This window comes from Epinephelus fuscoguttatus, linkage group LG15, assembly GCF_011397635.1.
Source record: "Epinephelus fuscoguttatus linkage group LG15, E.fuscoguttatus.final_Chr_v1".
Taxonomy (NCBI): Eukaryota; Metazoa; Chordata; class Actinopteri; order Perciformes; family Serranidae; genus Epinephelus; species Epinephelus fuscoguttatus.
The window spans coordinates 20,071,453-20,083,654 of NC_064766.1; the positions used below are offsets into that span (position 1 = coordinate 20,071,453).

The following is a 12,202-nucleotide window of genomic DNA, read 5'->3' on the forward strand; positions in this document are numbered from 1 at the left end:
GCTTCAAACTCCTTTAGAGGAGTACAAAATGACTGCTGATATGGAGCTGTGAAGGATCTTTTAAATAATCAATCATAGAAAATGCTGGGAAATAAAGGTAAGCAAATATTAACTCATTCCCATTGAACAAATGCCTGTGTGTACATAACAGTAGTGGTTCCCTACATTTTTTGCTTGTGACCCTTGAACTCTAATACTCAGTTTGGGATCCTGGCGACCCTAGGCACTCTGTAAAATGATTAAAACATACATAACAGTTTTATCACATTGATAATTGATGACTTGTCTCCCATGATGATTGCCTATAACCATGAATTAGAAAAAAATGTTGCGCACAGATTAAAGGAATACTTCACCCCCAAAATGATCATTTGTATATCAATTACTTAGTCTGTGTTATAATGTAATTGCAAAGAAAACATTTCTTGCATGCCTCCTGTTAAACCGCCAAACTTTGATGAATTGAAACCATTGAGGACAGCATATTCACTGTCTTTGGCAAACTTCACCAGATGTCCTCCCCCCATATTATTCTTGTATGTGAATGCATACTGGCATTTCTTAAAAAACACGTCACATCACATTACCCTGTGGTCAGCCCTTTCCAACGGGAACTGAAAGTGAAACTTTTCTACGCTTTTACTTTCAGTCTTGCTCACACAAGAATTTGTTTTAACTTGAGGAAGACAAATTACATACATAAAAGGCTGACAGTAAGGTAATGCAATGTGTTTGGGAAGTACTGAGCATACAGCTGGATACATGAGACTCATTGTGTGAGCGTTTGTAAACAGATGTTTTAATATAGTTTTGCTGTTGTTAAATGTGGTCCCCTTTTACCTCAATTCGTTTGTCGATTTTGGATTCTTCGTTGATGGTGGAGGTACATGGGAAAAACGTCTCTTGAATTAAACCTAACACAGGGTGAGTAACTGATTAGTATTGCTTCAATATTGTACTTAAGTACTTGCCTTCTTTGAGTTAAAAGAATAAACAGACTTTTGTGTGACTGGTCTGGGTTCAGTTTGTGTGAGGGTAAGGCAACGCTACTCGTCAACATGGAGTGGCTGCACCTGGCCATTAAAGAAAAAACAAAAAACCTAGAGCAAAGGGAAACAATTGTGCGTCTCTCCTGGTTGTGCCGATGACATTACCCCGTCCCTAGACAGATTAATATGCATACATCAGCATTCACTTTGATGTGATGAATATTCCACCAATAACAAATGTATACTCCTCGACACACACACAGTGTTGGTCCTCTCAGATCCCTAATTGCATTAGTATAATGTTCAAGATTCACATAACCAGAAGAGACTGCAGAGTAATGAAAAGCACTTCTTTTTAATCAAATGGATTACACTTTTATTGGGAAATTAAATAAAACAATGCAATGTTGTGAGGGAAAAGCAAAACAACATTGTCCAAAGTGTTAAAACTACATATAAAAAATGCAGATAAAAGAGAATGAGACAAGATTGATCGCATATATCGGACAGTGACAAAACAACTAATAGTAAATAGTAAAAGATTTGGGGGGGAGGGCGTCGGGGGACTGACAATGAGCTCCATCTATGAACAGGATATTTATTCAAACGGTAACCGGTGGCATCTTTGTATGGCATGTTGTGTACTGTGTACCACGAAATACAAAGCTCCAATCTGTTGCAGAGAGACACAACCTGGTCCAGGAATTTTGCTACTTTTCGGAGTGCCGTGCAGATTCAGCAGAACTAGGACACAAAGAAACACAAATTAACACCCAGATACTAAAATACGATCAAGTCAGAAACAGATAGCTGAAAAAAACAAAAAAATCTTTCCAAATCAACAAAGATTTGTAAATATAGTGTGGAGACACTTCAACAATAAAACAACAACTCAATGTACAGTTAGCTGAAGGGTTCCAAGACCGAGTCAGTGAAGCCCACAATAACAAACATACCTTCCATCTATTTCCACATTGATTGCAGAAGACAAATGTGGTCATCGGTTCATCAGCACTGCGAGTTTGAACCTGGGAAAGACAGAAACATGCACAAAGTATTCATCACGATATCATATTGAACAAAGCACTGTCTAAACTGACTTTAAACCAGGAAAAACTTATCAAGTCACCACTCTGCTCTGAAGTTAATGGACATGCCACATTCTGGTTTTTACAATGCACTGTGTTATTTTAACCAAACCAAGTACACTGAGTCAATGGGCCCTATCTTACACCTGGTTCGAAGCTGCGCACAGCGCAGTGCAACCATCATTGCTAATTTCAGATCAACAGAGTTGTCATTTTAATTGCCAGCATCCATGATGTGTAAGTACTTGTGCCCATGTGAGGTGTAGTCAGGTGCACTGCTGACATATTACTATTTTAAGGCAGCACAAAGTGATTGCGCTATTGACAAAAACCTGGTCTATAGTCAATGCTATCCACTGATTAACAGACCTACCGAGAAGAAATACACGTGGGCCCATTTAGAGTGTTTATGCTGTCAAGTTTGAAACCATCTGTAACACGGATATTAAGATGCGCCTACATAGAAGGGTTCACAACATGTGTACACTGCTTGTTACACAAGGGTGCGCAGATCGGTTGCAGGTGGGTGAATTAATAGATCATTAAATGGTGAAAATATTAATTACATTCTTTAAAATGTGAACATAGCGAGAACAGAGCTGCTGTCTGACTCCCCATTACAAGACTTTGCATTTATGCATGAGGAGCAGCGTAACTTTACTGATTATTTCAGATTCATTTTATCGCTACAGTTTTTAGTTTTGCTGCCTTAAGGCCTTTGCACACTGAGGCTGTTTTGTTTTTTTTTCCGGATGCTATTTTTTTAATCCATCATTCGAAAAAAAATCGGTATGCACAGAAACCTTGCACACCGATTCTGATGTGTTTTATTCTTATATTTGTTGTGAAAATTCACAATGCGTGACAAAATTAAAAGACACATTTCGTCCTATACCTCTCTCCTTTGGAGTTACCTATCTGGCTGTCACCACTCCCTCCCTGTCTGTCTGTCATTTGGCACCAAAACTGCAAGAAGGGGTGGAGCTGTCCTCCCCATTCTGTGTGCAGTCCACATCCTCCACCACGTCATCATCATCCACCTGATTATACTACTATCTGCCCTGTTGAAATGAGCTATCTGAGTTATGAAATGATTCTGTGCAGCCCGTTCCTCTGTTTTGTTGAAGCTGTGTCCCAACACCAAGTTTTCTTCACTGATTGTTGGCCAAATGTCTCTAAAGGCTCTGACCGATGCCAAAAATACAGAAAATCGAACCTGTTCTGAAAATTTCAATGATGGATGAACGTGTCAGACTCAGTGTGCAAAGGCCTTAAATGTCACAGGATATTTGCTGCAGTAACATTACTCTCAGCAAAAACCACTCACATCTCTAATTTACCGAATCCACCATGTAAACAGCAGTGCGCCGGGTGCAGACACACCTGGCTTGTAAAGGGAATGGAACATGACACTCTGATTGGTTGAATTCATGCTATGCATTAAAAAAACTATGATCAATTAAGGGACTAAATACAACCCCTCTACCCCTTGCGCCTTACGTTGCGCCCAGATTATGCACCGTTTAACAACCAAAAGTGGTCGGACACGCCCTAAATGCGATTAAGACAATGCATATAAACAGGTCCTGTTAACAACTTTTCCAGCAGAGTTGTAATTATGTGACGTTTATGTTGGGACAACTAAAAGAAACCCAAGTATGGAACAGTGATGAAATTATTATGAGCACACCTGTAACTTGGCACAGACTAGATGTAATCTCTTGTTAAACCAATTTTACCATCAGCCATAACATCCTTCTCTCACTGCCTCAGTTAAAATGAAGCACAAATGGCCATCTGTACCTGTGTGTAGGTGCAGCTCTTCCCCTTGCACTTGCCACAGGTGAATAGATCAGTCTGAGTGCCTCCAGTGGTGGCCATCTGGTGGTCCCTGACAGCCTCTTTGGTCAAATTCTTTCTCATCTCCTTCAGCTCATCACTGGCCATTTCCTACACAAACACAAGAGGTACATAAATTTGTATCTGCTACTGCTGTAACAAGAGACATACACCATATGATCAAGTTATACCAATGTAAGTAAAAATAGTTTGCAACAACAGTGTTTGAATAGCTAAACTACTGACTGTGTGCAAATTCTAGGATCTTTAGGACTGAGCAACCAACTGCCAACACACCTCTGCGGTCATCTTGGCCATCCGCTCAGGGGTTACACTCCCACATAGCACAGTCCTCCTTAAATTAGGGTTCTTCACGTCCTTCAAATTCGAGATCCGGCTCCGCACACGGTTCTTGTATTTCATGTCTGTGTTCTTAAACTCTTGAAAGATAAGTGATAGTAGGTCAAGGAATTCAACTTCTGCGATGTAATCTTTACAGCCTTTTAAGTGTGTTTGTAATGAAACATGAAGTGGATTAACTGGTTTGCTGATTGGCTAAAATGGATCCACAAAGATTTTGACAAATAAAATGTGTAACATTCACATTTTTTAACATATCACAAAATATTAAACTAAATAAAGGATTAATAATCATGAAAATAAAGGTTAGGCATGGCTTTTGTGTACTTCTTTATATCACCAGCATCTAAAAAACCATTCACATAAGTAATTTAAAACACAGAAACATCCAGAATGTAACACAAACATCTGCTTCAGACACATTTCCCATTCAAAATAAAGGATATCTTCCTCGATCTGTGCTCCAAGTTCATCACAATCAGCACCAATAGCAATATAATCATCTGAAAAGAAAGAACAAATCAGAGGTTGGCCATAAAGTGTTGAAAAATACCATGAATGAAGACAATACTAACTGACCACAATGACGGATATCCTATGTAAATAAGTGTGTTGTCCATATTGTTGTATTGGCAGGATTACCTCCAGTCTGCAGAGCATTGGCCAGCATCTCTCTGCACTTGAGCCTGATAGAGTCGGAGGTGTTGGGGGCACGAGGGAAGGTGTTGATCAGTGTGTTGGTTGAAACTTCAGCGGGCTCGCTCTTGCTGCTGGAGTTACTGCTGGAGCTGCTGTAGGAGCAATGTGAGAAGAGAGCTTGAATCAGCAACTGGAGCAAACCAGTGCAGGAAATGAATTCCATTGCTGCACTCAAAAATGTGTCGACCATCAGTAATGATAAAACATATGAAAAAATATATATCATTATCTTTCTTGTTACCTCTCTTCTTTTGCCTCTGGGCTTCCCTGCGAAGGGGAAACAACTGGTGTTGTTTGCTCTTTCCTCTTTTCATCTGAAGGTTTCTCTCCACCACCTGGCTCATCTGGGGCACAAGAGGCAAAAGTCAAGGAAGTGACGACACAACGAGAGCGACATAAGAGAAGAACAATTAACAAACAGCTAGCCTAACGGCATTCCTGTAATGGTTCTTTACAATGTTTTGTAGTTTTGTATAGTTGTGGTTCTCAGACTTTTTTAGGTAATACACCCCTTGTGAAACACTGTTTCGGCCCACTGACCAGCGCAAAACATTTAAGTTGAGGTTTTTTTAAAAAAAAAAAAAAAAAAAGTACAATACAGCTCTGTGGCATCAGTGTCTATTTACAAATGACAACAAATGCTACATTCCAAATGTTTACAGTCCATCACTATATTCATGGCAAACCAGTGTTTTTTCTGCACAGAAGGGCTCCCCCACCCTGGGTTTGAACTAGGAACCCCCTTGCTGTGAGGCCCACAATTAATTTGCACAGTGAATGAATATTAGATATATTGAACAGTACTGTATTTCACGTCTGTGGGCCATCACGATAAGAGTATGCATGCATAATAAGATGTTAATTCCGCTACAGACGAGACTTAATGATCAGTAAAATTAGGTAGGGAAAACAGTGGATGCATCAATATCAGTATTGGTTATCCACCAAATGAGCTGTTACATCTGCATTATTGGATATCAGCAAAAAATCCAATCTCATGCATCCCTACCCTCAATGTAGAACTATTGCGGGAGAAAATTTTTGAATCAAACGGGAGGCCTCTTGTCAACCCCAACATCAACAAAACGCGAGCTAAAACTGAATTTTCACAAAAGCAGCAATTAAGCAGAAAAGAACCACTGAAATAGAAGCAAATTGACATCAATGGCTGGTTAACATGCTGTCATGTGAAACAGTAACTTTGTAAGACTGTTGCCTTTTTAAAATATTACACTGATATGTCTGTCATTAATCATAAAAATCACACAATGAAGCAATAATAACAACAAATGTGGTGATAACTACAACTCAAATCTGCACAGTATCATAATATGATAGTGTGCCTGTATAACACAATAATCCCCAACCTTTTATAGATATCTTAATTCCTATGCTTGCTATCAGCGTGAATATCTCTGCTGAAATCATCACTGAAACTGCTGGCTGCTGATGGTTTGTTTGTGCTGCTGAACACCTCACTTACTCACAACACTGTGGGCTGGAAGTGATTTCAGAAACTCCAACAGGACATGTTTGACAGCTGGTGTGCCCAGAGCACGATGTGTTACAATAAGCAAAGAGTCAGAATTGGCTTGGGCTCCATTAAGCCAATCAGCTACAAAACAACACTATGATTGGCTCTGATACAGTTACGCACAGAAGCTCGTGACATTAAAAGATCTCTCCAGAAAAACATACACATAACAAACCAAATCCATACACATTTAAATATAACTGAACGCAGTAGTTACCCAGGAGCTTCTTCCACGATTTGATCAAGGACTTGGCTAGGGATGTCACCTCGTCATCTGTGCTCTGCTTGCGGATGGCATTAACGGACATCCCAATTCTGGTGGACTGTGGAGAGACACTGTGTCAGTGCTTCAGGATTTGAACGCTTACGATGTGCCTTTAAAAGAAGTGAGCAAAGATACCTGAAGCAGCTCGAGAGTCATGGGGATGTTTCGCAGCTCCTTCAATAGGTCCAAAGCTCCAGCCTGAAGAGGAGAGAGGAGAGGACAGGAGGAGAGGGAGTGAGCACGGTCAGATTTTACACAAGTCTTATGAATATTAAGATATACTTAACTATTGTATGGGAGTTACGCACCATTTATTAACAGTAATATTTCAGATAAAATGCTTTTTTGTTATTATTACTGTCAATACAATGGAAAGTTTATCATTAACATTTAGAAGTGTGGAAAAAGAAGTCAATTGACAGAAAATGAAACTGCAACTGTTTTCATAATTGATTGCGTAAATATCAAATAAATAACAAAAAAGACAAACAGCATGTACTAGCCTTCAAATGTGAAGATTTATCACTTCAACGCTAAAGTAAAAAAAATTAGGTTATACTGTATATGTTAAATATTAAAATAATTATTTATGTGTACTATTAACTTTAAGTTCATTATTTAAGACATAGAAAAGGGATGGGACTGCATAAGTGTACACCTGGACATGTAATTTGTCTGATTTATTTATTTTCGTTTATCATGAATTGACTGCACGTTTGCTGTTTTTTGTTGTTGTTGTTGTTGTTGTTGTTACTCTGGTTTCGTTTCCCTATGTTTCCATGTTGGAAAAAATGTCCATCTATCTTAGTCACTACAACATAAAAAGACCAAGTGATTACTCGATTATGGTCGATAATAACGCTCACAGTTAGTTGTAGCCTTAATAACGTTATCACGTTACATTACATACAGTACAAGTTACAGTAGCTAGGCGGCTAACTGTTAAGCGTCCCCAACAGTTAACGCACTAGCCACTTAGCCGCTTGCAAAAATCCAAAACACAACTGAAACCTTACAGATAAGAGCCCGCTTGTGTTTCAGATATTGATTTCTAACTGTTTACTTAATTTCTGTTCTCTTAAAATGGCTAAACCCAACGTGTTATTGCGCTGCAGGGCACACGGCTAGCACGGACTGGTGGGATGCTATGTGGCTAGCCGCTAGCAGCCCATGGAGCCGCCGACCACTTTGACAGACTTGCAAGCTAGTTAGCTATGTGCAGCTAGCCAGTTGGTCACAAGTACAGGTATGCTAGCCGTGGAGCTTATTGTTCAGGGTAACCTTGTTGTTGACGGTTGGGAATAATACTCTGGAGACTCTGTGGGAAATTGTGTTGTCAGTGACTGAACTGGCAAAAGGCACCAATGGGCTGGACAGTCGGCGGCTAACCCCATAGCAGCCCATTAGCGCCAACGTTAGCTAACACATCAACATCAGCCTGATCGGCTAAGCAGCGGACAGGTAAGCATCCATTCTTCTCACCCCGTTTTTCTTCTGCGCCATTTTATCCATCTTCTTCGCGATTCTGATGATCTCCTCTTCCTCTTTCTTGCCCATGTTGACTGGTCTGATGAAATCCAAAAAAAATCGGGGACAAAAGGAAAGAAAATTCGCGACAAAGAACACGATATTGGAGTGAGAGCGGCGGCGGCGTCTACTTGAGGGACCCGGGACCGCACACTGACCCTCCTCCGCTGAGTAGCAGACATGAGTAGTCGATGCATGATGCGTTCAGGGGGAGTAAATCAGAATCAGATTTATTCACCAAGTAAGTGCAGATGGTACACGTATGAGGAATTTGACTCCGGTTTTTGTCATGCACAGAAATAGACATACAGCTAAAAACAAGGACAACAAAGCTGCAAATTTAAACATTTGACCACTATGGATAGATACAGATTTTTATATGCATGCTATATCAGAACAGCAACAAAATGAAAGTTGTAGACAGAAGAACAACATTGCAATGGTGCAGAGTGCAAAAAGACATGTTTTTTATTATGAATACCCACATATATTTCTATGTTCCCTCTAGTTCTGCACAAACATCTGTCCCTCTGCTACCAAAACAAAGCCTGCATTTTGGCATTATCGTCACTTGTCGTTAGATGGCGCTAAAGTGCCACTTGTATATCTGCTTGGGTCAACAACTGACTGCTGTTGCTGGAAACCTTTGGGTCTTCTAATGTTTACATGTAAAGTTTTAAATGATTACTGTCCAGAAATAAAAGCAATAGTTTCAGTAATCATTGAATGTAGGCAATTTTTTTTAGGCAAAAATGCCTCAAATGGTAAATTGTTGTTGATTAGTTTTATTTGTAAACAGCTTTATAATGGTATTAAATAGAATTTATTTGCTTTGGGACTGTTGATTTGGAATTGTGGTGTAATATGTTTACTATTTGTGAAATATTTACACTTGATACGTGCAATAATGTAAATTCTGCCACTCTGTTTCTTTCTGTTTATGTATTATATCTGGCTTTTATTTTCTACTGCTTACAAACAATCACTCAGTTGCAATGTCAGTATTGTTAAACTGTGCAATATCTATACTCTTTTTGATGCTTCCTTGCTCTTTGTTTTTGTACAGTTTACTTATGTTATGCATTGCTTTATATTTTATCCTATGTATTCTATTTTATATACATAGTTGTTGATTTCAGGGGGACATAAGGGACACATGCTCCTATTATATTAAGAACATGTGCATTTGAAAACTTATGCTTTTGTGTATATAAATATTCCAAACCGAGAAAATTATTTCCAAATTTATCATTGCATTGTTTCAAACAAGGGGTTGCAAGATACACAGGGGTCACAATTAATATTCAACAACAATAAACAGGATAAGGTTGCCAAAAAAACATGCCTTACAAAGTTGTATGTCTTTTTTTAAGATATTACTATGATCTTTTTTTTTCTTGTTAACTACTGGATTAATTTACCTCCTCAGACCTCTAAACATTAGGCTATGCAAATAAAACAGTAGGGAAAAACATCTTTTTTTTAGCAGACAAGGTCATAACATCAGGGTTTACACTAAAGGGTAAAAAAGAGCTGATACAGGTTTCTTTTGGAACATGGGTAGTGAAAGTACTTGTTTGGCACTGTTGACATTTTCATTACCAGAATCATAACTCAGTTGCAGCAACACAAAGTTTAATATATATATATATATATATATATATATATATATTCTCTATGCAGCAGTTGACAGTTATCACTGTATTATTCATTGCTATCAACAGTCAGTTAAGGGGCTTCATTCTTACTAAGGGCCTTTGGTAGGACTCATGGCTTTTGATGAAGGCGTGGCTGTTGTGAAGATCAAACCTGTGACCTTTGGGTAGCCGGAGCTGGGGCACGATGAAGGCACACTGTGCGGCACTGATTGACTTGCTAATTTGGATCTCACTAATCCAAAGAGATCAGCATGTAACATTGACCCTAGTGATTGAAGGTTAGGCTGTCACTGAAAATGATTTGAATTATTGAACTGAGCAAAAATGCAATGTGCTGCTAATTACAATATATAACATACAGGATACAGTATAAAAAGGTTAAATACTGTGCAAAAAAAGCACTTCATTTTTCACTAGCTCACAAGAGCTGAAGGCAAAGGTATCACTGAAGCTTTTAGTTTATGCTTTTTTGTGATGGAACGTTTCATATATTGTACTCCGTTTGACCCACACAGACCCCTCCTTCAATCTCCCCCTCCACCAGTCTCCATCTTCCAGGTCTCTGCACGTGCAAGTAGGAGGTGGAACAACTTTTACTCCGTCAGGGGCAGCTGGGAATTGGCACAGTGTCTAGTGTCTCACAGTTACTGCAGTATAGTGACACAGCTCTCACCCCCTGATGCAATTAAATCATTAGCCACTTGAACAAACGTCTACACAACATGGTACAAACATATAGATATACCATATGAGCCCTCCAACCTTGGATAAAGCTAAAGAATTATAGTCACATTTCCTTTTAATTACATTAACCAGGACATTCAATAAGTTCAAATGCTGATACATTGTGTGTTTTAAATCTGATGGTGGATTTCCAATGTCTGCTGTCAGGTAAAAGTGCTCTCTTAAGACCTTATTCTGCCTCATGCTGTCAGCAAGTGCGCAAAATCCTTAACCTAATCCCTATTAGGCCAAGACTTCTCAAATCTGATTATGTAGGCTGCTTGCAAATTGGAAAGAGTCCGAGCCACCTGTGGTATCTGTTGGAGCGGTCAAGATTTACTAATTTCATTTTACCTGGAGAGACCTTCATGAACACCCACCACCCCCTCCTCTCCTCATTTCTGTAATTATTCTGGTCCACAGTAATCCTTTTACTGTGCTCATTCACCTCTTCACTCTGTTACTACTTTCTCACTTTGTCTTTAAGTGCAAATGATAAGGGAGAACTTAAAGGCTGTTTAGACAAAAGTGACTTTTATTTAATTTCTTTTTTTTAATTGAGACTTACGGGATCCATTAGCCATGATGTAAACCTGACAGTTGACCTGATAAAATTCAAATCCTACTCTTTCAGAAAATAAAACAATATTGCCATCCATTTGTGACTGAATCTCATACTGATAAAAAGTCGGTCTGCTTCTTTACAGCTCCTGTTGGTTTCCTTCATTTGTTATCTTGATATGCTGATTAAGTGTGAGCAAAGATTAGGCAAATTGGCCACGATGTTGCATGTCCCAAAATAGCCCTTCAACGCTGCTGAGAGGCTTTGACCAGCGCTCGGAGGAATAACGGATGCACACTTTCTGTTGTTTTAGCCACTATAATTAAGGTGAAATGTGAGATATACGGTAAGTCTTCTTCATTACCTTACTGTTGTCACGTTTGTTTACGAGGCAGTTATTTTCTAGAGGGTGTAATTTATCTAGGTAGTGTGTGTGGCCTGGCCTTTGTCTAAGTCTGTGTCAACATCTCGTTAGACTTGTGCTGTTCACAGTAACAATGTGGGTTATCAGTTTGGCAATAATGATGTAGAATCTGTTAAAACATTGTTAATCACACTGATACTGTAGAATATTATACACCTTAGGAAACCTCTACAACAGGCTAAACAACAGAGGCTCCGTGCTCTTACACAAGGTGTTATCTCTTAATGTACTAATTACTGGTATGCTCTTTTCTACCTTGCTGTTTTTAGGCCCACTGATATTATGCAACTATAATGTCAGCAACACCTTTATCATGCATTATAGCATAAATATAAATCTGCAAACAACATTAATGTGTTTAAAACCAGGAAAACAACATGTGTGCTTAAGAAAAAGCTTAAGACATTTAATCATTTAACTTACAATATACACTATATACATGTATTTTGCACTTCAGTTTCATGTTGTTCAGCTGCTTCATGCATGTCTCTAGTTCACTTTACTCCTAAACCACTCAGCAAGTGTTTGCTGAAT

The 12,202-nt window shown here is 38.9% G+C and overlaps 1 protein-coding gene across 1 annotated transcript; it reads right to left on the bottom strand.

The window, feature by feature from the left end:
- Positions 1–1,325: 1,325 nt before the first annotated feature.
- Positions 1,326–8,481, bottom strand: tcea1 (transcription elongation factor A (SII), 1). The gene is made up of 10 exons (XM_049599166.1): positions 8,257–8,481; positions 6,910–6,972; positions 6,727–6,832; positions 5,217–5,319; positions 4,919–5,067; positions 4,723–4,779; positions 4,214–4,368; positions 3,881–4,027; positions 1,946–2,017; positions 1,326–1,733 (listed from the first exon to the last, which is right to left on the bottom strand). Exons 1-10 carry the CDS (start codon positions 8,329–8,331, stop codon positions 1,725–1,727), a joined length of 936 nt encoding a protein of 311 aa, XP_049455123.1. The 5' UTR covers positions 8,332–8,481; the 3' UTR covers positions 1,326–1,724.
- Between the last annotated feature and the right edge of the window lie 3,721 nt (positions 8,482–12,202).

Excerpts from the sequence above, each read along its gene's own strand:
- tcea1 (XM_049599166.1), bottom strand. The coding sequence starts at position 8,331 with ATGGGCAAGAAAGAGGAAGAGGAGATCATCAGAATCGCGAAGAAGATG. Across the intron at positions 6,973-8,256 it reads TGGCGCAGAAGAAAAACGGG|GCTGGAGCTTTGGACCTATT; the intron begins GTGAGAAGAATG and ends TCTCCTCTTCAG. Across the intron at positions 4,369-4,722 it reads TGGAGCACAGATCGAGGAAG|TTATCTTTCAAGAGTTTAAG; the intron begins ATATCCTTTATT and ends ACCTACTATCAC.